This window comes from Camelus ferus, chromosome 5 (genome assembly GCF_009834535.1).
Source record: "Camelus ferus isolate YT-003-E chromosome 5, BCGSAC_Cfer_1.0, whole genome shotgun sequence".
Classification (NCBI taxonomy): domain Eukaryota; kingdom Metazoa; phylum Chordata; class Mammalia; order Artiodactyla; family Camelidae; genus Camelus; species Camelus ferus.
Window position 1 is genome coordinate 77615807 of NC_045700.1, and position 26231 is coordinate 77642037.

The 26231-nt window shown below is 39.1% G+C and overlaps 1 protein-coding gene and 1 long non-coding RNA gene across 4 annotated transcripts in view; one reads left to right on the forward strand and one right to left on the reverse strand.

Moving 5' to 3' along the window:
* LOC116663759 overlaps positions 1 to 1597 on the forward strand; it is a 43264-nt gene extending 41667 nt beyond the window's left edge. Inside the window, exon 4 of the long non-coding RNA XR_004320082.1 lies at positions 760 to 1597. This is a non-coding gene — a long non-coding RNA (uncharacterized LOC116663759). The remainder of the gene's footprint in view (positions 1 to 759) is intronic.
* A 10443-nt stretch (positions 1598 to 12040) lies between these two features.
* NABP1 (nucleic acid binding protein 1) lies at positions 12041 to 20605 on the reverse strand. Of its 3 annotated transcripts, XM_032480148.1 has the most exons (7): positions 20480 to 20590; positions 20008 to 20203; positions 19572 to 19710; positions 16886 to 16957; positions 15104 to 15179; positions 14423 to 14489; positions 12041 to 13391 (listed from the first exon to the last, which is right to left on the reverse strand). In XM_032480148.1, exons 2-7 carry the CDS (start codon positions 20096 to 20098, stop codon positions 13222 to 13224), a joined length of 615 nt encoding a protein of 204 aa, XP_032336039.1. In that variant the 5' UTR covers positions 20099 to 20203; positions 20480 to 20590; the 3' UTR covers positions 12041 to 13221. The 3 variants fall into 3 exon arrangements, with proteins under 3 accessions (XP_032336039.1, XP_006186872.1, XP_032336038.1); XM_006186810.3 differs by lacking the exon at positions 20008 to 20203 and having other exon boundaries at positions 12914 to 13391; positions 20480 to 20605; XM_032480147.1 differs by lacking the exon at positions 20008 to 20203 and having other exon boundaries at positions 12914 to 13391; positions 20492 to 20592.
* Between the last annotated feature and the right edge of the window lie 5626 nt (positions 20606 to 26231).

A 26231-nucleotide genomic window follows, 5' to 3' on the forward strand; every position in this document is an offset into this window, starting at 1 on the left:
TAATATACTTATGAGTGAGAAGCTGACAGCACCAGCTCCAGGATTTTGTTGCATATTGATTTTGCTTTAGGAGGTTTGTGTGGAAATCACATAAAACAAACTGAGAAAACTAGTTTTCTTCCCCAACCATTCTTGAAAAGTATTGGGAACTCTTCTAAAATATTTTCTTACTTTAAAAAAATAGTTGCATTATTGACATTCTAAAGTCTAAAGAATAAACAACAGGAAAGCCAAAAATGTATACCCCATAACAAGAGGCTTGATTCATTCACAGATAAGACAAGTTAAAGTTTTAGAGCATAATAAATTTATTTCACATTAATACATTTGAAACTACCCCCTGTAAAGCCATATAATTCCATGCTATATGTAAGGAGATAATTTGAAGTCCTAGAAAGACTTAAAACCAGTAGAGTTAATACTGAGTTTAACCAACACTGGAGGATTGATGCAGGTACTCCAGGTCCCTGGGAAGTGTTCCCCTACCAAAGGGCTCTAGGACCCCCTGCCCCTGGCCACAACCCAGGAGCCACCACTTCTCTGGGTGTGCACCTGCTCCCCCACAGCCCAGCAGCGAACACTCTGCCAGTTGGCAACCCCCTGAATCCTCAGGTAAGTCCTGAGGTGCAGGTAAAAGAACATCTCGTCTGTCCTTTGGCCTGAGTGGTGTCTGACCCTACGCCAGAGGAATCTCAGCAATGTCTGGTGCCTGACGTGTTAGCAGTTTAGTGCATCAGCACTTTCCCCTTATCTCCTCAGCTCTCTCCTTCCCCGGGATCCGGCCAGCACTGCAGGACCAAGGACATATTCTGAGAACAGTCGCTGCATTGTATTCAGAACTTCCTCCCTTAGCCCTGATGACTTTGTTCTGGGTCACGTTCCACATGCTCAGATCCTTTCCTCCCAGGAAGTTTCTCACCCCTTCCCACCCCCTTTCTCTCCCCTCAACACAAGCATCATGCAGTCTGACAGCTAGCAGGGAAGCTGGTGAGGCTGAGCCCCAGCAGCGGGCCAGCTCGGCTTCACTTCCCAGGACGCTCTTCTGCCTCCAATCGACAAAAACTCCAGGCAAGCTGAAACCCCAGAAGTATTGATAATTCCAAGGAAGAGTCCAGAAAAAGAACAGGGAAGGTATAAGGCAGAATCAAGGGCCCTTTCAGTCCCACAGAGCAGTAGCCACAAGATGGCTTTGGATCAACGAGTGCTTCTCGCCATCATACAGTGTGTCTAAACCATAGAGGTGGGGGTGGGCACCGACGGCTCAGATATGATAAGCAATTTATAATATTCACACTGTCACATAAGACCAGGGAAACCAGACTTGGGTTTTGCAATCTATATAGCCAAGTTCACGTCCTTGTGTCAGCTCTGTCACTCTTCTACCTGTTACTACCCAGTCCCTTTGAGATATGAAAAAGGTTTGTTTTCCAGCATCCGTTGGCCCTTCTTTCCCTAGATGACACATTCAAACTTTGCCTTCATTTTTTAATGTTCAACTCCACCCCGCTCTTAAGGAGCTATTATTATTTTGTATGAAACAAAAGGGTAAACACTGAATTTTGACACATCCTCTGTGTAATGCTAATAAACACATACAAACGAGACATTTGTTTTGATTCAATATATGTATCAGAAATCATACAGAGAAACCATGTTTTATGCAGGGTTAGGGTCTAAAGGCAGCATGTAAACTAAAACCATGTAGCAGCTAAATTTTTTATTCACTTAAAGTAATTTGGAAGGCATAATTTTGTGTATACAGCTCTACTTAGTAATATAGATCACTTTCAAATGATTTCACTTAATATGAGACATGAGAAACATAATTTCCAAAAATGTTTAATTTCATAAGAAAGAAGAGTGAGACATTGGTATTATTCATTGAGTTCTGAATGAAGTAGCTGGTTGGCATTTAAAGTGCATATTCTATTAAAAAAAAAATAGCAAAAAAGAAAATCAGGTCTTTAAGGGCTAGACTCTCACAGGCAGCAAGACGCTCCACTGTGAGAAGCACCGGAGCTGCGACAACCCAGGGGAGCACCAGTTGTTCGTGTCACGGTAGATGCACTATTAGAATGAATATTTTTGTCTTTCTCCAACTTTTATCTTGTTTTTCTGGTTGTTTAGGCTGTTTGCTTGCTAAGCCAGGCACTTTTAGGTGAATTCCCATAAATTAAATGTGTATGTGTAAGAAATGCAGCTCTACTCTAGAAGAAAATATATATCAGGTTGACTGTCCAGGAATGTTCACTTACTCATTTATTTAATCTGAATATGAAGTTTGATTCCTTTTTACTGGGGGATTGAGTCTCCTGTTGCCACTTCTGCATGCCCATATATACATGCACATACACATGCTTGTGTCACACGCACTTACACACATACACACACTGCCACCACCTAGGGGACAGTGACTGAAATACCTCCCTCCAAAATCTCCAGTCAAGGTTTAATCAGCTTCCTCCCACTAGCTGGTGAACTCCTTGGCACCCTCCCCTCCCCATGTGGCCAGATGTCTCACCTACTTCCCTGCGCCCCTGCAGGCACCTACGTGGTGCCCATTGTGCACTGAACTCCAGGGCTGCATCAGCACCTGCCCTGTCCAGGCCCTGCTGTGCGCTGCAGGCTCTGCTGCCCTCGCTATGACCAGCACGTTTGCTTTCGTCTGGCCGCCTTTCTGCCTGCCCGCCCCCACCTCCCCAGCACTGCTGGCAGAGGCTCTACTTTGTTGCCCTTACTAAGACCTCCGTTACTGCTGCTTCTCCCCTAGGAAGGCAAGAAACAGAAAAACAGGGCACTGTTAGATGCTGGTCAGCTCTCCTTCAAGGGTTCAAGGTCTGAATTCCTGGGTTATAGGAAGTCTTGATGATACTACCTCAGGAAGGAAGCGGGGGCCTCATCAGCAGAGGGGGTATTGCAGGTTGGGCAAATCATGAACATGAAATACGAACAACAACAAACACTCACATACAGCTTAGAACATTCTAGGCACTGTTTTAAGTGCTTGACACACACTAACTCACTTAAGGCAATTACTTTCAATGTCAGAAACATATTCCTACCGGTATTGGCCTCCTGGCCCCACCCCAAACTTCCCAATAGGAGGGAACTCCCTTTCTCTCCCATCACCACCCAGAGAGACAGTTCAGTCAGGCCATCCCCAGATCGCACAAGGCCGATGCCTGGCTCCTCCCAGATTCTGAGCAGTCCTGGATTGCTAGGTTATAACATACAGTATGGGCTTTCTAGGAGCAGATAATGTGTCATTCACATTTTAAAACATCTTTTATAATGAAAATGAGTAGGGAATTTTATATATACATACATATATGCATATGCATTTACATGCTTATCTCATACATGAGATACATATGAGACGTATAAGAAAACAAACGTCTCCTATATTTGTCTTTATATAGACATGTGTTTTCTCATATATAGTATGTACCTCATATATATATGAGATAAACATATAAATGCATATATCCTGTCTATGAGAAAAATACATGTAACAAGCAGAGAGAAGAGTTTAATGAACCCTTATATACCAGCCCCATCTTTTCAGTTACTAACATGGGAATAATTCTGTTCCATCCCTACCCCCACCCACAGGATTATTTTTAAGCAAATTGCAGATATCCTCTTATTTCATCTATAAACATCTCAGTATGTGTGCCAGTTAGCAATTTAATACTCTTCAGCTCCAAATTCACCCTTCTTTGTTCCGCTGTGTGATACTGGAGCTGGACCCTATGAACGTTTCTCTCTCGCCGACTGGCAAGATATTGAGCTTTGTCGTTATCAGAGGGACTCTGGAAGAGGAAGGGGCATTTCTCACAGGTTCCACCGTATTCTCCCATGCTTGTTCTTGTAGTTGAAAGCGGCCACAGCTATGAGCTGCACAGGGGCGCTCACTTCCCAGCGAATTTCAGCAGCACCCAAATGGATGGCTTCCCAATGAGCTCCGCTGGCATCTCAGCCAGGCTTCCAGTGAGTCTCACAGGTGCTCAGCTGGTGTCTTCTCATGATTTTATGTGTGTGTGTGTGTACATCTATATGTAAAACATTGCCATGATTCTAAAGTTATGTCTACAAAATAAGGAACATTTAGTGAAGTCTAGCTTCCATCTGTGCCTCTCTCCTTTTCCTTTAAGAGATTATTTTTCATTAATTTATCAATTCTTCCATTTTTAAAAATAAAAGCAAAAATACTCACATCGCCCCTTCTTTAAAAGTAGCACACCGTATGTCTGATTCTGTGCTTTGCTTTTTTCCATAAATATATCCTAAAAATCACTTCATAAAAGTGTGTGCAGAAATCTCTATTGCATTTGCTTAGTATTCCATCGAGGGAATGCCCTGTGTTATATTCAGCCATTCCCAAATTGGTGGACCTCTGAATTGCCTCCAGTCTTTTGCTGCTATAGGCAGTGCTTCTGTAAACATGCCTTTCATCTTTTGGCCAGTGTATCTTCAGTACTGCATCTGTTAGCTTTTGCTAACTATAGCACATTACCTCAAAACTTAGTGGCATAAAGCAACAACGTCACTTATCAGCTCAAGATTCTGACGGTCAGCAGTTTTCGCAGGGCTCAGCCCTGTCCTTCCTTCTGCTGTTCGCATTCATGTGACTGAAGTCAGCTGTCAAGTCAGTTGGAACTGGATAGTCCAAGAAGGCTCGTTGACTTCTAGAGAGGTCGGTCAGCTGCCACCCAAGGTGCCTGAGCGGCCTCTCACGCTCCGGTGAGGCAGCCAGCCCTCATCCTGCGTTCTTGTGTCTCTCTCAGGGTTCCAGGCACATCAACAGAGTTCAAGCCCCAGCGCACAAGTACTTCTCAACCTTCTGCTTGCATAAAGTCTGCCCCTGTCCTAGGAGCACTCAGACAGGCCCATTGGCTTTGGGAAGAGGGTGACTAGCACAAGACATGCAGACAGGCAGAGGTATTCACAATCTGCTACAAGGGCAGATCGCCAGAGGCAAGGTTGTTGGGTCACAGGGAAGATTTAAATGTAAAATTTCCAAATCCCTCCTCCCCCACCGCCCAACCCTAGGGGTTAGACTAGTTGCGTTCCTTCCCAGTACAAATGAATGTGCCTGTTTCCTATAGTGTCACCAATAGAGTGTGTTTTCAAACTTTTACATTTTTTTCAATCTAAAAGTGAGTGATGGTATCTGAGTGGCATTTTAATTTGTGTCTCAGTGTGAGTGAGGTTGAGTATTCCTTTCATTTGCTTAGGAGTCATTTGAATTTTTTCCTGTGACCTGCCTATATTTCTTACCCATTTTTTAAGAGATTGATTGTCCTTCTCTACTTTTACAAGCTTTTTATATATTAGGACTATTAGCCCTTTGTCAGTAATATAACTTACAAATATTTCCCCCAATTTATCATTTGTCTTCATGCTTTATTTTTTAAATCATGCAATCTTTAATATTTCTGGATTTTGAGCCATTATTAGAAAAGTTTTCTCCATTCCCGAGTAACAGGGGAATTCACCTGTGTTTCTCTAATATTTGTGTGTGTGTGTGTGTGTTGGGAGGAGAGGATCTAATTATCCCAGTTTCCCTATTAAGATACCATCTTTATTGTAGACTACATTTCTTTGAGCCTGTATTCAGTTGACATTTAAAGTATGACTAATTCCAGGTGAAAATGTGTTAGTCAAATTCTGTATTCGGGCTCTCCATCTCTCTCTCTGCCTATAGCTGAATTGACACTCCCTTTTAAAACCAACTCAAACCCCATCTCCTTTCCACACTGTCCAGTGAGTCAGCAGGAGCCTCCCGGTTTCCATACTGCTAGGTAGCTGAAAGTATAGGCTTTGGTGTGGGCGACTTTGTCGGTTCCTGTCTGTGTGATCTCAGGTAAATCACTCAATCCTTTTTAGTTTTTTTATCTGAAATCTGTGAGAACAACAAAACCTCGATAACAGGGTCATTTAATAGAATCAGTGAGATAATGTAGGGAACTCACTAGCATAGTTCTGGCACATAGTTAGTGCTCAATAAGTTACTTAAGCCTATTAAAGAAGTGGAAAGACCAAGTAATGAAAAAAGGAAAATATCTAAGTCCGGGAAGTGTGGAGCTTAAGGCAGAAATGACTTTGTTGGCAGCGATTAATGTGTATGTGCTTACCTGTGTGCACAGACTGGGAAAGAACACACAGTTGTGTTTTCTTTCATGTGTTTCATTCAGGGGTGCTCCCCTATAGACTGAGAGTGGTGGGCTCTTTCTTTGGCAAAGAACTTTTACACTCTTCAGTATGTCAACTCTCAATCCCTGCCTATGACAAGAAAAGGCAAAACCCTAAGGAGCAGAAAACACTCTGGTCAGCTCATACCTTAAGCAAATCAGAGTTTTAGAATCAAAATCTGCTGAATAGCTGAGCACCTGACCTACAAACGCTGACATTTTGGTGTACCTCTTCTACTTCTGGTACTCCATCCCAGGGGACTTCATATGTCCTGCCAGAGGCTCCCCCTCCAACCCCTGACCCAGAGCTGCTTAGAGCAGAGTGGTATGTCCTGGATAGCCAGCTCCTTCTAGCCACAGTCCTAGGACTGCAAGTCCTCCTGCTCAGCTGGTCTTCATTCTAGCAGTTTCTGCCCCAAGAGTCTAGTATGTCAGATGTCAATTTTGAGGGGGAAAAAAAATTTATTAGTAGGAGCAAAACTGGAGCTAAATTGAAACAAGGAGACAGAATAAAAGGTCTTGGAATTATACTTGTGAGATGTATGACGAGGCTGGGTTTGGCCCTGCTCTGGCATGATCGAAACGAGTTGTGTAACTCAGTAAGGCAATCTCAAGCTGACGTGTGAAACTGTTACCTTTAGTTTTACTGGGGACTTGGGGAAGGGGATTGACTTGGGAAGGTGCATGAAGGAAGTTTCTAGAGTGATGATACTGTTCTGTATCTTGATAGGGGTTGGAGTTACTCATTAAAACTCATGAATGTACACCTGAGATTTGTGCATTTCTTTGTAAATTTTACACTAAAAACTGCAAAACAGTAAACTCCAGTGAACATGCATCCTGAAACAGAGAAATATTTAGTGCACTGATGTCTGCAGTTTACTTGAAATGTATTGAAAATAGATTAATGGATAGAATAGGATGAACGGACGGATGTAATAAAAACAAGTATCGTCCGATGGTAACAGTAAAATCTAGCTGGTGAGGACACAGGTGTTTACACTACAGTTCTTTCAACATCACTGCATGTTTTAATTTTTTTTCAAAAAAAAACCTTGGGGAAAATTACCCAATACTTTATCAAAAGCAAACAAGCAAATTCTGGATACACAGCAGTCCTGAGGGCTGTCCCTGCGAATATAGAATTCCTTCCAGTGTCCTCTGCTTTCCTCTTGGCCACTGACCTCCCGCCTGACATAAACCTGGCCCACATGTCCTCCCTTTTCCCCTGCACTTTCATAATCATGTCCTCACCCTCTGGGCAAAGATGAATGGAAAAACAGCACAGGGTCCTCAGCTACTGGGCAGATCTTTTCGATGAAGACTCAACCACACATGCAGTCTTGGTAATTGTGGTAAATTGTCAGCATATGTACTTTTCTGCACCCAGAAAAGACTGCAAAAGCTTGTTTTTAAAAAACAAAACCTAATTGCAGTTATTTAAATTGCGTATATTTCAGATTTTTAATTACGGAAAAGATTGTCTCCTAATAACGGCATGAAGAAATGACCAGTATTTGCCTCATTTCCATTGCTCATGGGGAAAGAGCATAGCATTTGCTGAGCCCTAGATATGGAACAGATGTTTTGCATACATTGACTCACATAGTTCTCAGAGCCCTGCCAGTATACAGCCCCAATATCCTCATTTTATAACAAAGCTCAAGGTCATAGAGCCAGTAAATATTAGATCTAGGACTGAAACCAAGATCCCTTCAGCTCAAAATGATATTCTTTCCAGCAATGCACATTGTATCTGGCATTTAAAATAGGTTATGTTCTGCAAAGCTAACATAACTTCAAGAACAGCAGCAGTCACTTGGCCAGGATTTGACAAAATACCACTTAGTAAAGGAATACAATTTCTAAGGGCTTTTTCGTGTTCTACTTCAACTGTTCTTACCCAACCACCACCCACCCAAAGATATTTTTAACAGTTTATACACTTCCCATCAGTATTATTGACAACTCTAACAAGAATACAAAACTTGGCAACAATTCCCGTATTTTCTGTAACTTTAGGGGCAGCTGTTTAATAAACCTGCTTAACTAAGGGGAATTTACTTTTGACATCAGTATTGCCTGTTCATAAACTAAAACTAAACAGACAGCCCAACTTCTCCTTAATGATCTTCTATATCATGCTTAACCCATCAAAAAATTTTATCCAGTTGAATAATGGAAACTTTTCCCCACATTAAGCCAGATTCCTAAACTACTGAAACAATATAGTAATCACCCAGTAGATGGCACTAGTTGTGCTGACGACTCCGTTTTCATTGGGTTTGGTCTATCCTTAAGCAGTCCAGACTTAGGTCAGAGGTCTTACTCAGCTTCCGACTGGGGTTATACACATTTGAAACAAAAGACTAGGCCCCATGTGGCAGTCAAATTCATGTCTTGTATGTTACTTATATATGGAAAATTTTAATGATATCTGCCCCTCTGTACAGAACAGGATTGAGATCTGTTAAGTGGCAGGTTCTATAGGCATTCTCAGGAATGTTTATCCTGCCTCCAGCCCCATTTTTGTTTGGCCAGCATCTCCACATAATAAAGTAGGGAATTGAGGAATGCTCTGGGAGATATGAGGAAGGTGTAAGATGCTGCAAACATTTGCTGAAATAAGCAGTAGTAAAATCTATTTTAATTTTTTAAACAGAAAGCTTCAGTGAAAAGGCTCATTTTCACTTAGATCTACACAGGTCCAGATGAAGCTAGGCAACTCCACTATGGATAATCTGATTTTAATATATTCTATTTGAACCTAAGTCAAAACTTACAGTGCTCATATTCAGAGGCCATACTCAAAACTCTATTCTGCTTGAAACTACTATGCTTTACCCATTAATTCTGACCTCTGGAATTATATGCTTTTAAGTAATTTTTCCACGTTTTATAATCCAGAACCTTGGTATATTCTAGCTCCATAAAGATAAACTGGTATGTGTATGTGTGTATATATATTTCAAAACAAAGTTACTTCTGTATTAATGAGAGATATTAAGGCAGGAAACAAACATCTTCCAGGTCTTTGTTTCAACTGCACCTCTCCCACTTATAAATTATCCTTCTGAGCAGAGAAGTCATGTGTATCTCTAACAAGTTCCTGGGGAGAATCTCAAGGAGGTTTATAAACTATTCTTTGAGAATTTTATTCAACATATTTTCAATATGTGAACTAAGAAATTGGACTATCTCTTCCATGTCCAGTAGCATAAATTTTAGTGACAAGAAATAGAAAAAATGTACTTAAATTGTTGGTTGAAAATGGTTAAAGAACTGGTTTTTAAAGACTCATCAACAGTACTTCCTTCAGTTGAGGGTGTGAGACAATAAGCATGATGTGCCCATGAGGACTGTGGTGTCAAGTCTTAAGAGACCAGGGCTCTCATATAATTCAGCAGCTAGTCTCCAAGCTCTCAGTAGGCATGTTCTTAAAACTATGGAGAGTCGCAATAAAATTGTGTATTACCTATCAAGTCCTTTCAAAAGGCTTAAATGTCTACTTGTCAAACTTGTTGAAATGTTCATTTTCTTTACATCATACAAATTCTCATAGTGGTAAATGGCTCTTAGTAACACCTTTGGAAACATGCTCGACTTGATTCTCTCGTCTGTTCCTTAGTCTGTGATTGGTGCTTTAACAAACAACATTGTACTCTTTAGCTCTGAAACCTGGAGTAATGTGTCATGGTATTCGAATACAAATTTTGGTGGCATCCCTAATAAAGTAAACCTCAAGGAATTTGGGGGAAAACTTGAATATACTTGGAAATTAAAGTGTTTTCTAGCTTCTCCCTCAAATCCTAACAACATACTCATGACAGGTCACAATTAGATTTCCTCAGAAGCATACTTCACAGGTCTTCACTATGGCTAAGTACATCTGCTTTACTCCCGTCATAAAACCCATACCAGAGAACTGTCACCCTCTTTTCCTACTAAAAATGTTCATTCTCATCAGATAGGGGATAAAACAAGAGAAGGAAAATTAGATTAAACAAACAAAAAGCCATCATAGGGCAAGTTATCCCAAGAACAAGTCTAGAGGTAAGAACAGACTTTGGAAAGTGTTCCATGTGGAAACTGCTTTCACATAGTTTTCCAGTTAGTTGTCTCTAGAACCTTTCAAATATATGTCTCTTAAGAGTCACAGCAGCCTAAAACTGCTTGGAGCAAACAGCCATTAGGTACATTATGATACTTAATGGTATTATTGAGGTAGAAGAAAACGGAAGTCATGTCAGCAACTGAACTGGAATGTTAGAGCCACATAAAATCTAACTGCCACTGTGTCTTAAAACTGATGTAAAATACTCTCAATTTGTACCTTCTGAGAAAACTTTTTAGGGCCAGTTAACCACCTTCCAATACTTTAAATGTTCTTTAGATAACATAGACTGTTGTTTTTTGTTTTTTTGTTTTTTTTTGCTAACATCACATCTACGTGTTTTTAGTATCATTCCCTTGGCATTATTACTCAACTCAGAAAACTCTCTTAAAATGTTAAATGATAAAAAGCCAAGTGACAAATACTTAGTGATAACAAATATTTAGGGCATCCTCAAGTTAAACTGTCCTCAAATATAGAATACGAAAACTACAGGAACAAAGCAAAGAGTGAGCTGGTAAAACATAGGAAAACGTGTCTAAATGTTCACAGGAAAGCATAATGCAGCCTTTACTATTACGCATCATTATCTGGCCCTGTGGGTTTCATCTTTCCATTTCTGTACTGTAGCAACTCCCCAAAGAACCTACGCAGATAAGACAGGCCCCCTGCCTGATGAGATTTCAATCCACTTCAAAACTGTTTTGTAGAAATAAAATGGGACCCAAACTTAGTAGTGTGTATCTCTATACTAAATGGCTTATGTGTTTTGTAGGTGTTTAAACTTGTTTAAAAGTCGATAGCTGAATGTGCCAGGAAGGAGGAAGGCAGGAAACTTCTTCCTCTTAACTTCTTGATGAGTACTGTCCAAGTGGGCTGGAAGGCAAATATTCATTATGGATTGTAACTCACTTTGCTTTGGTTTTGAAGGCTTCCCTTAAGAAAAAAGAAATCTGTTAATCAATGATAAAGAACACAGAACAAGAAGATTAAATTACTGAGGCAAGTGTCAACTACAAAAGTAAAACAGAACGTCTTTCTCTAGTTAATCTCAACATGCTAAAGGGTAACAGTACTTCCACACTTAACCCTGCATTTTTTTCTATTCTTGAGGTATGATTAGACAACAAACATTTAACTGCTTATTATGTGCCAGAAATCATTCCAATCATTCACATGGAAAATCTTAAATAACTCTACAGAGTGGTAATATTACTTACTTACTTGTTTTTATAGTTTTGGAACCTAAGGCTTACAGAGGTTTCAAGTGGAATAACTTGCCCAACATCACAGGTGAAGAGAAAATTAGGCCACGATTGGAAGCTCAGCAACTCATATCTTATATTTTCATTTTCCAAAACTCTAAAATCCTTTCTTTTAAAATCACCTCTAACACTATAATCTCCCACAAATAACTCAGTGCTAGTGCTCCTACCTCTAATTAGATTTTTTAAATTATGTACTAATTTATAATATTTTTTTTACCCCAATCATCTGTAATTTTGTGAACATCTTAAGAAAATACTAGTCACAAGCCAAATTAACTATAATCATCAGTGTATGAATAAAGGAAAAACTTACTTCTATAAAACTTAATCTTCAGCTACTGAAGTACTATAAACAATAACAAAGTGACACAGAGCTAAGTAGTCAGCAGGCTGAAGTCATCATCATAATTAGAGTAAAATGTACTGGCTCTCCATTGTAAATCATTAAAAGAGTAAAAATAAGGTAGGTCTGTTAACATTAATGCAAGTTTTATTCAAGAGATAATGTTGAAGAAGAGCTGAATTCTAACAAAGGAAAAATTTACCAGTTATCCACTCTACAGTAAAAAGTGGAACTGGAGACCACTTACAACACATAAATACATTCTGCCTTTCCATTTCTACATAAAGCTGTATTCACTTCTTTGAGAGAGCCATTTCTTAATTTTTGCTGATAAGGCTTTGTGAAATGTGTTCAGAAACTTTGACAATAAACACATACACCCCCCTTCAAATAAAGTAAATACCTAGGATTTTCTCTCCAGGCTGAGTTTCTGCAAATACCCAGGACTCTATAAATCAAGATTACATATTTCTACATGAATTCAATTTGAACTGCCTTCACTGTATTTATCTACCATAATTTGTAAAAATAATTAGGTTAATATTTATTATGACTTCATAACTCCCTCAAATTAAACTGCAATATTTAACACAGTAGTTTCAAAAAATAAACATTCAAGGCCTCAGTTTTCAATTTTCACTCAGTGTAATGCACGAAGCTAATATTAGTAGGACTACCCTAAAATAAATGTAGCTTTCTTCTAAAAATGTCTTGCTGTAATGCAGATCACATTCTGTTCCATAATTCCAATAAAGAACATATTTTTTGGTAATAAAGAGTTTAGGATGATTCAGTCCTTGGAAAATCTCAATGGCAGTCACTCAATAAAGAATTCCTGGAGTCATGAACACTCATATTGCTGTTAGCATTGACCAAGTTTTTGTTTTTTTGGTGGTTATTGCTTTAGTTGGCAATATCTGAATTTAAGACAATAGAATATGTCCCACTGAGCCTTATTTCAAATATTACAAAATGTATACAGAAGACAGACTCATAGAGGCTAAAATGCTGATGTCTTAAGTAACTCACCCATGAAATGGGTGCAGGTTTTTTAGAGGATATCCAGAGATCTTTTTGCTCTAAAAATAAATGCCCCTATTCTTCAGAGTGTTCCTGTTCTTCAATAGGAGACTTGAGCAGCTTAATAGTTTTGCTATAAAAAACAAATCACTCATTAACAAACCAAAAATGTAAGAGGAAACCGATAAAGGACAGTCTTCACAGTTAACAATAAATAAAAGTGCAGTAAGTGTTCAAGTAGGGCACGTAGTTTAAAGACCACATGTGAGTATTTGGCATAGGTCATCTTTTAAAGGCTCTCCGAGGGTCCCTGCCATTACTTATTGTCGTCATGACTGTTTGATTATCAGCTGTTCCTGGTAGCTGTGGATTTATAGGTCCCCGGCCATTGCTTCTACCAGCATATGAAAACTGGCATCCCCTTGCTTCTGGGCCAGTTTGAACCCCGTTTCCTAAAAAAGAATATAAAAAAATCATCACCATTTTCAGATACTGATCTATAGAAGTATATCTATTTGAAGTTCTAACCCATGCTATTAATGCTTACAAGTAATATTAAGGAAAACAAACACTTTTAATTTTAAACTACTAGAAAAAAACTCATGAGTTCCAGGTTTTTCCAAATGTAAAATTATTGTACATTAACTTGATGCTAGGGAGAGGAAAAAAGAGCAACTTAGGTACCAGAATGAGATGAGTAAAGTAGAAAAAAAGCATAGATAATGCACTACCTACATTGTAACAGAAAAAGAACAAAGAAAGGGCAAAATGGTATGTAAGTGTTGGCACTTGGTTCAAATAAGGTTAATAATGTTTCAAAAGAGACAATGTGATTCTAACTTTCTAAGGAAAAGAAAATTTCCCATAATGTGATGATCATCAGCTGTGCCAAAATGTGTAGCCAACAGGTCAGGTAAAACTTCAGCTCCCTAATGAACGCCAATCACAAAAGACTTTTCCTCAGGCCTTTAAGAATAAAGACTTCAAAAGACTTTTAACAGGGATGCAAGACATTGACATTTGAGGGTATCTGAGGGGTAAAGGCTAATCTTTTAAGGAGGCAGCTATCAGCATGTGAAAAATTAAGGTGAACTATTCGTCTGAAGATAAACTGCTTTCAGTACACAAAAATAACCAGTTATCCTGCATTATAAACAATCACTAGATTACAGAAATTTTGTAAAATTCAATGGGAAACAACATAATGCATCACCAAAACTTAGATTTCTTATTATTAGCCAATGTTCATCACTGCATTCCCAGTAACTAGCCCAAATGTTTAAATACAGAATGTGCTCAATAAATTAGCTTAAGAGGGTATCTGCTTTCTAGAAAATCAGTTACTTGAGAATTCCCTGTTTCACAGTAGTTCCCTTTAGCACCAATTTATGCCTAAAGACAATTTTTTTTCCTCTAAACCTTTCATAAGATATATTCCCTTAATTCTTACACCTGATCACAAATATGCAAAAGAAAATCTTACCCACTGGTCCAAATGTACCTGTACCCATATTACTATTCATGGAATTATTCTTCTGTTCACTGTGTGCCTAAAAAGAAGTTTTCATTTAATCAAATGAAGATTCAAAAAAAAAAAAGCATTTATATTATTATAACAACATGTAGCAATTCTTTTTTTAACTTTCAAAGATTTTTAAAAATAATTTTTTAAAAGATTTATCCAAGTCCTCTCCATGTTAAAATATTCAGGAATGTTCCCAGACCTTTCACAACTTCTATTACATCTTACTGTATTTCCTGATATTACTCCCCACTCCTCTAAAGTGCTAACTGCTAAATGGCATATACAGGCGTTCCTCAGTACACCGGGGGATTGGTTCCAGGACCCCCTAGATACCAAAATCAGAAGATGTTCAAGCCCCTTGTATAAATGGTGCACTACAGTCAGCCCTCTGTATAGGAGGGTTCTGCACTAGAACCAATCCTGGTTGGCTGAATAATCCATGGATACGGAGAGCTGATGGTATATTTAATATACACTCACAGGATATACAGAATGGAAATTATTTAAAAGGATTTTTTTTTAAAAACTATCTTCATTATACCCAAGTTATAAAAGGTTTGGCATCCTAGCCATAGGATTATAGTACACAGTCAAATTTAGCCTAACCACAAAAACAGACAATATATTTGGATTAATTACCCCTTTGTTCTGTTGTCCTCGGTAATCTGGGTTAGGTTCACTGAAATTTGGCACTTCTGAATAAACCATACAAAATCTGAAAGACAATAAAGGACAATATGAATGACTTCTGAAATAATCAACCTTTCTTTACATAACATGCATAACTTACAGGAATGAAGAGTTTAGATGTCAAATGAATTAAACTGCGACATGTTAACTAAATTCATTTACAACAGAAACTTCCTAAATGCTTATGTTGCATAAGAAAATCAAATATCTGATCGCTACAATGTTTAGAACATTCTATTTTGTATTCTAACTCTTCTCTACTGCAAAAAATAAATGTCAAAGATCAAGGACTCAGAAACACATCTTTGTCCTGTTTTTCCACATAGGCTGATGCCACTGAACCATGTTTAGGGTTCCAGAGTGGTTTTTCCAGCAGTGGTGATGGATTTGCACTGATCCACCCACACACTCATCCAGTCCCTCTTTGACCAATCACTGTGAATCTGCAAAGATAATCATTCAAGGTTAAAAGTGGATGCTGCAGGCATGAATAAAAACAACTGGCTATCAAGGCAACTGTTTATCCTAATGCTTCTCATCAGCTGACTATGGTGTATATTAATTAACATTACCCATAAGCATTTTCTTAGCTTCTGACCCCACAAATAAATTAGAACCAGTTTTGGTAAATCCTAAACTAACTTTGACAAAGTCACTAAGTGTTGAGTAACCTCCAGTGGTTCTTCACATAACCAACCTCCATTATTACAAACACTTCTCTACAAGATCGGCACAGGATCCTAAATCTTTCTGTAACATTGATGCTAAGACCTCTCAGAACACATTGCTCTAAGACTGCTCTAAATATGAACATAAGTTGAGTCCTAGTTTTCCTTTTAGCAAAGGCAGTGTTACCAGTTTCTGATCTTTGAAAGCTAGCAAGATTGTGTATTTTCCCCACGTATCTTATCCTTGCAGTATAAGAGATTCTTTTCTTTCTTTCTTTCTTTCTTTCTTTCTTTCTTTCTTTCTTCCTTCCTTCCTTCCTTCCTTCCTTCCTTTCTTTCTTTCTTCCTTCCTTTCCTTCCTTCCTCCCTCCCTTTTTTCTTTCTCCTCTATTTTGACAGGCATTAAGTAGATGTCTTAGGCATTAACCAAATAGGATGAACTTTATGATTTCTCGTTGCCTACACCACACTTTATGAGAACATCCCAAACATCTAGACCAGAATGGAGGCTTACAGAGGATGGATCCCCCAGGGTAGAGATTACCAGTGGTTTAAGGAAGCGTCCATTGCAGCTGCCTGTAAGGCCCGTAGACTGTAGATAAATAAAGGACTTCAACTGTCATTGCTGCAAGTCCTTTTACAGATGGGTACATACTCACCCATAAACAGAGAAAAAGAAAAATTAAATGTATGGCTTAAAATCCATACACAGCTTCTTATTTGGCAATTCACCTGAAGACAGAACTTACTTCAAATGGCAGTTGTGATGCCTGAAAGATACACATTCCCAAAGCCTACAGAAATGGTCCCTGGGGAATGTCTCAAGTGCAGTTTCTTAATGCTCTTTGCCAGGAAAAACTGACATTCTCAACCATAGGGAACAGTATTGATAGCTGTTAAACTAGCACATACATGCAGTTATTTTTATAGTTAACCTGCTGCAGGCATTCAGTTTACCAGCCAAAAAAAGCCAAGGAAGAGGTTTATAGTTGATACCTACCAGTTATTCTGTAGATATAGTTTGTAATTTATTCAATTACATGAAATGCATCTTAATACTTACTCCCCAATTTTTTGAAGTTCTCCACCCCTTCCAGTATAAAGTGTCAGACATCCTTTCCACATGGATGCATACCTAGAAAGAAAAGAAACATCAGTTCTTTGGAAATATGTATATTCCCTTCTACTTAAATCAAGTAAATCTTTATACTGTATTTTCTGTATTCGGGTGCAGGTGGGGATCAAACTGTGTGTCTACATAGTAAATCAAATACAGTTAAGCTAATTTTTGATTAACTTGTTACTTACTAAGGAATAATACAAAGAAAGCACTACTGCCAAATTTTGACATAACTAAACAATAAATAACTCTAAAAAATAGAAGTCTTTCTGCAGAGCAAGCATTGTTTTCTCTAAAGATCACATCTTTAGTCAGTTAACAAAGGGAGAACTTTGAAATTGCAGAGGCTGAAGCAGAAATTACTTTTTAGTCATAGGACATATAAAATTTACACCATAGTGTTTACTTTCACACTCATTTGCTTGGTTTATCAGATACTGATATATGGTTTTTCCCCTGCCTCCATAAAACAACATAGGCTAGTATGTGTTGTTCCTAAGCTACTGAAAATTTAGTAAAATTTAATCAATGGGCTAAAAAATTTAGATCACAAATCTTTCACCTACCTGCTTTTCCAAATTGACAATTTTTAGCACCAACTTGGCTAACCTATTATTTACTCTAAACCATTCTGAATGCAGACAGCATCATTAGGTAAAATAATTCACACAAATCTAAGAAAAATGTAAGTTAATCAATATTATAAAATAAGCCCAAGGCTTGGTTTTCAGTAGTTCTTTGTACAACTACTATGGTAATGGCATGATTTAGAATGATAAATTATAACCAAATATTGCTTAACTTAGGTATAGTTCATCTTTTAACACAGATTAATAAAAATTTGCTAGCTCCATGTTATATATTTCTCTTCATTCAGTAAGGGTTATTTATTAAAGACTCCATTGACCACTTTTAAATTATACAAAAAGTGACTTAGAAGTCAGTGCACTAATATTTCACCTTCCTAAAGTAAAAATTAAAGCTTATTTTGAGAGAAAATTTAAAGTTACTGTAACTAAAACATTTAACTTTCACTTATTTCCGGAATGAGATCAGTGTTTGCAGCGTTTTCTCATAAACACGTCAATATTCAAATTACCATTATTGAGATGTATGCCTTTCTTCAAGTGATTTTTAGATTTTAGATTAAATCAGAATTAAAGGGCCTTACTATGGTCCAAACTCTGCTAGATGTGTTACTTTAGTAAGTAAAGTATAATTATTCCCATTTTACAAAAAAGGAAGTTGATAAAATGTAGTAACTTCAAGGTCACACTGATGTTAGAAAATAGTTTCTTTGGTTTTCTTCGGTAACTATACTCCTTAAAACCCTATATACACTGCATGGCTACTGAACTTAGTTTTTCCACAATTTTTTTGATGGACACATCTATGTATTTTCTGTGACTACAAACTATGAAATAATTGAAATGTGATGCTGTATAAAATACTTTTAATCACTGGATGAGATACTTTGGCAGCCAAAAAACTTTAATTATGCTAGTTTTCACCATACCCACCCAGGTAGGAATTCTCTTTTGTACAAATCAAAGATATGGAAGTTTGAAAGACACAACTAGTGTCATAATGAGTCAGTGTATGAGAATAAAATGTCTAAGTCCTGACTCTCACTTCCTTCTTTGATAATACTCTGCATTTCACTTCCTGAAGATGTTGTAAGACTTGTCAGATACAAAAGAAGGGCTCTAAGCTCCTACTTGTAAGGTGATCTTGCACTTCTCTGAGATTGTTTACTATGCCAACATCAGTCTCCATCCACCTTTCCTATAGTTATAATCAATAAATTATTACAATTCTATTGATCACAAAGCTTCCAAGATCTATTTTTAAGACCCCTTTCTGGCATTTCACCTTCCTAAGATAAAGATTTGCCTTTAAAGGCAGTCTACTAACTAAAAAAAAAAGTTTGTTTTTGAAAGCCAATCTGTCAACTAACTCTTTTGGACAGAGGTATCATAGACATCCTTCTGCCAAACATTTTCTGCGTATCATTTTGGTTTGTGTACAACACTGACCTTACAGCAGTGGGCACAAAAAATCGTCTTCGAGAATGTGGCTTCCAGATATCGTAAACTTGCCCTCTTAACTTTTACAACCCAGTACAAATCTGACACCACAAAACTGCTAAATTCTCCAATTACAACCTTAATTTATGTCCACACTGTCTAAATGAGTACAAATAAAATACTGTCAGGATTTCAAAGGTCAAGAAAAAGGGGAAAGGGTTGGGGAAAAAAAACTAAATGATAACTATATTAAATTAATTAACGAAAAAGAGAACATATTGATGTTAATCTTAACTTAGTCTACTAAAAAGATTGAGTAATCTCAGAAAAGTGTTTTAAAAATCTACTTAATCTGTAAAGAGGGACTTGTGGGTGGGGGTTAGATTCTCGGCTGAAACTGACTGCTTTTTAAAGGGAAGGGTATTACATCCCAACGGTGTCCACCATCTGAGCCACATTCAGGGGCTCAAACTCCTTGGAGTAGCCCACTGAAAAGACGTGGAACTTCAGAACTTGCCAAGGTCCCCGGCGTCAGTCAATTCCGCAGACTCCTACTTAGAAGGCGCTCTCACCCCCCCCCCAACACTTTTATGCACACCTACCCTCTGGTCAACCGAATAATATCCCCTGGCTGTATAAGACCTCCGATTTCATCCCACACGGAAATAGTGATGCTGCCCGTTTTATCTGCTACTTTGCATGATCTCACTTCATGGCCGTCTTTGGTTTTGGTCACGCGTCCTGTGAAGATTTAAAAATCAAAAGGGGGAGGGGTATATTAGAAAATGAGGATTTCCAAAAAGCTAACTCCTCCTCCAGGATCACAATGCACCTGAAAGGTGGGAAGAGGTCTAGCCCCGGGTTCTCGTCGCAGGTAGGACTGAAGCCCCGGCTGGGGCCAACAGGGCCACGTGGGTGGGGGAGGGGAGAGAGAAGGGAGGGGAGGGGGAGGGGAGCCCCCGGCTCGCGGCGGCAGCACCCTTCCCTCCGGCCCCGTGAAGCACAGGGGGCGGCGGAGCGGCTGCGGACCCCACTTACCTATCTCCAGGACAATAAAGACGACATTTAAGTTTTTCAGTCCGGGCTTAATATCTTTTATAAAAAGAGGGGGGTCGTTAACCCCGTTCATATTGAGGCAGGTGCGGCTACGATGCGGAGACTCGAGTGGGCAGGGAGCGGGACAAAGCTTCCCACCCACCCGGACCAGGGGCGAGGGCGGATGGGCGACCTTGGGCTGGGGTGGCGAGAGAAGGGGCAGAAAGCGGTTAGTCAGGGACCGAGGAAACCAGCCCAGAGAGCACTGAGCCTAAAAAAAACGGGGGGGGGGGGGGGGGGGCGCTCACAAATTTAAAAGAAAAAAAGACGAACAACTCCGCACACCAACCCCACTCCCAATAGGGCGACAGGAAGGCAAGCGTGAGAACTGCCCCCTTTTTTGGATAAAAGGAAGAAAAAAAAAGCAGCGAGAGGACGCCTCCGCCCTGAGTCCCGCTCACACACAGACACACACACGGGCGCGTGCCCTGTCTGTCCCGGGCTCCAGGAAGGAACAGGCTGTGACAGCAAACCCGGAGCAGAAAACCAGCAACCACGAACCCAGCGTCCCAAACAGCGACTGCGGAACGCGCCCGCGCGCCGGCAGGACCCCTCCCGGGACGCCCCGCCCCTTGTGACGTCACATGGCGTCGGCACACCCAACGCCCCGCCCTCCAGGCACTGGGGAGGGGAAGCCAAAGGACGGAAACCATCAAGAGACGCCGGCGCAGCCTTCCTCACTCCTCCCCAATACTGTCAGCGCAGGCCCCGCCCCCTCAGCCATCCAATCGGCTCTCGGCCCCACCCTCCTCCCGCTTCCGCCGTCGCTGCGAAGAGTCAGCATTGCCTTGCCTAGCCTTTCTTATGCAGGTTAGTACGCGTCACTGTCCAACTTCTGGGTTTTCTTGCACTTTTTTTTCCCCTCAGAGTTCAGTCCTCCACCCTTGCCCTTTAGTCTCACGGTCATGGGAAACGGTTGTTGTGTTTTAGGACCCAGTGGGTCCGTCAGAAAGTATGCAGTAGCGTAAGAACAAGTTTCAGGCTGGTCTGGGTTGAAAGAAGAAAAAGGTAGGGATGGGTCCTTAGCTGCAAGACTGGAGTTTTAGGACCCGAGGGCAATTTAGGGATCAACTCTACCGCCTCATTTTACGCATATCTGAATTGAGATCCAGAAAGGTGAGGTAGTTTGCTGAAGGTCACCCAGCAGCTTGTGAGCAAGCAGCGCGTCAGCACAAGTTGTCCGACCTAGTCTTGGTGCTTTTCACTCTGTAATACTAGGTAGACAGACAAGTAGTTAAATTCCTTTGGAAACATTATTTTTCCTTAGCCTTCTCTCATATTACACCCATTCCCCATTTGCTCTTCTTCCCTGTGCTTGTTTTTAAATAAACTATTTTTTAGAGAAGTTTCGAATTCACTGCAAAATTTAGAGAGGAAGGTACAGAGATTTCCCACATACTCTCTACCCCAACACATGCGTAACCTTACCGCATTATCAGTATCCCACCCCTACTAGAGAGGTACATTTGTTACAGCTGATGAGCCTACATTAACACATTGTCATCCAAAGTCCATAGTTTACCTTAGAATTCACTCTTGGTGTTGTAAATTTTATGGTTTTGGACAAATGTATAATGTCTTGTATTCACCATTATAGTGTCATATAGAGTTTCACTGCCCTAAAAATCTGTGTGTCACCTATTCATAGTTCCTTCTCCCTTAACCCTTGACAGCCACTGATATTTTTACTGTCTTCATTTTCCAGTATGTCCTATAGTTGAAATCATACAGTATTTAGCCATTTCATGTTGACTTCTTTCACTTAGTAATATGCATTTGTTTCCTCCATGTCTTTTCATGAGCTGTCATCATGCCCTTGTTTTTGTTATTTTTTAAATTTAATTTAATTTTTATTTAAGTATAGTTGATTTACAGTGTTACGAACTTGCCCTTATACACCCCAAAAAATCATGTAACAACAAGTGGGAAACCCTGAAACATTATAATCTGGGGTGAAAAGATGAATAAAATTTTCTTTATGTTGTATAGTGAAAAAGGCATATGCTTTAGAAACAAACCTGGGTTTGAACTGTTTACTAGTTGTGTTACCTTTAGGACAATTGATTGAGCTTTCTAGTCATAATTTAATCATCCAAAATAAAAGGGTGCCTACCTCATGAAGGATTACCTGGGCTCATAAATTGTCCAACCAGTGCCTAGCAAATAGTAGACAGTATTTTCCCTTCGCCTATTTTCTGTTATTAAAGAAAAGGAAAACAATAATGGCTTAAGGTGTGATTACTTATTCATTTCATCAATCCTGTGTGATGACTAGTAATTTTTATCCCCATTTTACAGATGATGAAACTCACCAGAAACCACACAGCCAGAGAAGGGCAAACTGGGTTTTGAATCTAGGCAACCTTGATCCAAGAGCCCTCCAGCCTAAAGGTGATTTTTGACTTAAATTACAGTGGTGGAATTATGAGTCAAAAATAAACTAAAGCAATAAAGTATTAGCAGCAAGATATATTTATATGGCTTTAGAGGATCATCTAACTATTTGAGATGGTAACAGATATGTTGAGAAGAGTATCAGAGAATTTGTATGGCAGAAGACTTAATTTTTCATTGAATCTTTCTGAATATTTTTAGCTCAACCACACCACTTCCCAGACATCTACAGACAAATAGCCTAGATATATTACAGCACAAAAAAAGCGTTTCAAAGATAATCACAATTAGCAAGAGAGTCAAGACATTCTTAAAGAAGCAGAAGCTTCCAGTTCTTAGACAAATAAGGTCCAGAGTGCCAAAGACACTGATGTAATGCTGGCAAATGGTGTAAAATAATATTATTAGCATGATTTTCAACATCAAATAAAACAGATGATGAAACATGTCAGTTAATGGCAGAGCCACATCCAACCTCAGGGCTCCCAAAGACTCCCAGTCTGGATCAGAAGCTCTCATTCTACCATTATTATCTGATGTGTCTGGATGCTTCAACTAGATGTTTCTCAAAGCTATATTCTTCAACACAGACAAAAAAAGCATCATCTCAGAAGCAATATTTAAATCAGACTCCCTCTTTTTTTTTTTAAGATTTGATAAAGTCTTTAAGATATTATCAATAGACAGGAAACCAATTAAGAACATTTAACAGAATTGTAGCCAAGCGTTTGAGGAAAGTTAGCCACTCCCTGCACCTTGGGGTCATTGTTCCCAGAAAAGGAATTAGATAGGGCTGCTCAAACCAATTTTATTGACTATTATAAAGAGGAACCAGATACTTGGGAAACCAAACCCCACAAAAGCAGAAGCTGGTGCTCAGAGGAAAAGCCCAGCTCTGCCCATCCCCCACAGGACAGAATTCAGCGGAACATCCCTCACTTCCTTCCCTACTAACTCAGCAGCTCTCAGAAAGAAAGTGGCAGCAAGTGCTTTCTCATTCACCAAAATTAAAGACAGTCTTAAGAAACAAGATGGCATGGGCAGCACAGGAACTCTTCAACCCAGGTCAGTTGGTTTCAACTACCTCCAACCCCTCAAGGGTGGTGGTTAATTTAAAAAAAAAAAAAAAAAAAGGAGGTGTCTAGAAGAGCAACTATTGCCACCCAGGTAATCTTTCCTAATATTAGCATTCAGTGAAATAAACAAAGATCCATCACTCTGCCCAGCCAGTTAGGTCATAATGATTATACTGCTGACTCTTTACTATATTCGCAGGATGACTTCATGGTCTTCTAAGATGTTGTTCTATGGACCTTCATCATTTTCATAGCCCAAACATAAATTTATTCTGAGGTGATAAGTGGTTTATGCCCAGAACCTGAACACCACTACTGTGTGAAGAACATATTATATTACTTAGTGAGATCCAGTACAATGCAGAAAGGCATCCATTAGAATCTTGTGCATAAGGTTCTGGTTATCTGGGTTCTCACAGATAAATATTTTCCTGTAAAGTTTGCCCACCACCCACTACCCATGTTCACTACCAGGTTCTGGTTTCTGGGACTCCGATGGTCATTTCACTTTCTTTGTACTATCCATCTATTTAAAACTATTACAGGGGTGGAGTGTATAGCTCAGTGGTAGAACACATGCTTAGCATGAGGTCCTGCGTGAACCCATTAAAAAAAGAAAAGCATCTTTAAAAATAAAATAAAATGAAACTATTACAACATCAGTAAAACACCTGGCCAAATACTGTTTGACACTAGACGTCTTGCGTGGTGAAACTAGCAAGAAAAAAAATTTAACAAGAACTACAGTGTTCACACAGAGATAATCCACTTTGTAGCATAACTGGCAAGGTTAAAAATAAAAGGTCTTACGTTAATCATAAAAAGATTTAACCAAAGCCTCGTAAGTAATGTTTAGTAATATTTGCAACAACAACCACATAAATCATCCCTGTAATGATAAATGCTAACACACACTGAGCACTTGCTATGTGCCAGGCATTTTACACTTATAAGCACGTTATACTTATTTACGTATTACTTAATAATTAATTCATATGAAGTGAATTTTCTCATTTTATACTCAGTTACAAAGCAGGGATATAAAGCCCTCTGTCTGTTACATACAATGACCTTTTCTCCAAAACAGGTTATTTTCCCTAAAAAGTGCATTTTTTTGGTTATCTAAGTGAGTAATTAGATTTTTTTGAAAGTTTGTAGTTCACAGTGATAAGTGCAGCAGCATTTTATCTGATCCCCAGTGTCTAATTATGTGGGGGCAGTGAAGTCGGCTTGTGAGGAATAACTTTGTAGTTTCCCTTGGGAAGAAATGCACCCCTAAATGGGGTAATTCAGCTCAGCTACATTATCTTTCTAATGACAGAGTAAATGACTTCGGCTTCTCTGTTCTAAAAAGTTCTTTTCAAGTGTACCACACATGTAAATAGCTGCCTGAATTTATTGTTCGTTCAGCTGAAAAACCAAACATTACTGGCAACTGACCTAACTCAAAACTAATACAAAATTATTTCTTTATTGGTGAAAGATTTGTCTAACTGCAGTATATATCATACACATCGTACTTAAAAGAATATTGTAGAAAATGCTGCAAATCACTCATACAAAGTGAACATAAGAAGGCTTCTGTAGGATCAAAAGTCTTTTTATCCTGTATACCTACATGCTTCAACAAGAGTATTTGCTATTTGCTGATGTTTTCCAGTGTCCTGTGTTGCTATAGACTGAATGTTTGTGTCCCCTCAAAAATTTGTATGTTAAAATCTAATCCCCAGTGTGGTAGTATTTGGAGGTGGGGCCTTTGAGAGGTGATTAGGTGTACAAGACGGAGCCCTTATAAATGGATTTAATTCCCTTAAAAAAAAGACCCCCAGGAGCTTCTCACCCCTTTCACCATGTGAGGTCACAGCAAAAAGACAGATGTCTGTGAACCAAGCTGTGGGCTCCCACCAGATACCAGATCTTGTCCTTCTCAGCCTCAAAATTATGAGATACATGTTTTTCTCAATATCTGTTGTTATAAGCCACCAGTTTATGGTATTCTGTTATAGCAGCCCCAGTGAACTAAGACATATGTGAAAATAAATAAACAAATGACAATTAAAAAAAAAAAAAACAGCTCTCCTGGTTTCAGAGTCCTGTTCCTTGCTCTAGTCGGCCCTACAAGAAGCATGTGACAGTTTCTCCTAACTTCATGCCTGACACCTGTTGGAATGGAGGGCTTGATAACTTTGTGAAATTTTGATTTATCTCAGTTTCTTTATGATAAAAAATAAGTACCTTTTTAAAAAATTTCAGGGCATTGCAAAGCTGATACATGTGCTCTTCTTTCACACACATGCACGCACACACATATACCAATAAATTACCAGGAAGAAACAATATTTCCTATAAATCCCTAAATAAGAGATTTTCCTATATGAACATGGAGTGTCCCAGTTGGAAGGATGCTTACAGATAATGTGCTCTAACCCCTTCATTTTGTATATGAAAAATATGGGCCCAAAGATACAAACAGGATTACCACCTACACCCTCTAATGAATGAATGGATCTCAGTGCTAATCATCTTAGGGTGCTAATATCATGACCACCAGTCCAGACCAGTTAAATCAGAATCTCTGACGTGGGGCTCAGGAATCAATATATTTTAGAACACTCCCCCAGGTAATTACGGTAATTACAGTGTGCAGTCACATTTGAGAACCACAGCAGGTTAGAGATTTTTTTTTTTTGTCATTAA

Bases quoted from the DNA above. Each gene is read 5' to 3' on its own strand.
- NABP1 (XM_032480148.1), bottom strand. From the start codon at position 20,098: ATGAACGGGGTTAACGACCCCCCTCTTTTTATAAAAGATATTAAGCCC. The intron at 15,180-16,885 runs GTAAGTATTAAG...ATTGTCTTTCAG, and splicing joins GAACTTCAAAAAATTGGGGA to ATTTTGTATGGTTTATTCAG. The intron at 14,490-15,103 runs GTAATTAATCCA...ACTTCTTTTTAG, and splicing joins GAGGACAACAGAACAAAGGG to GCACACAGTGAACAGAAGAA.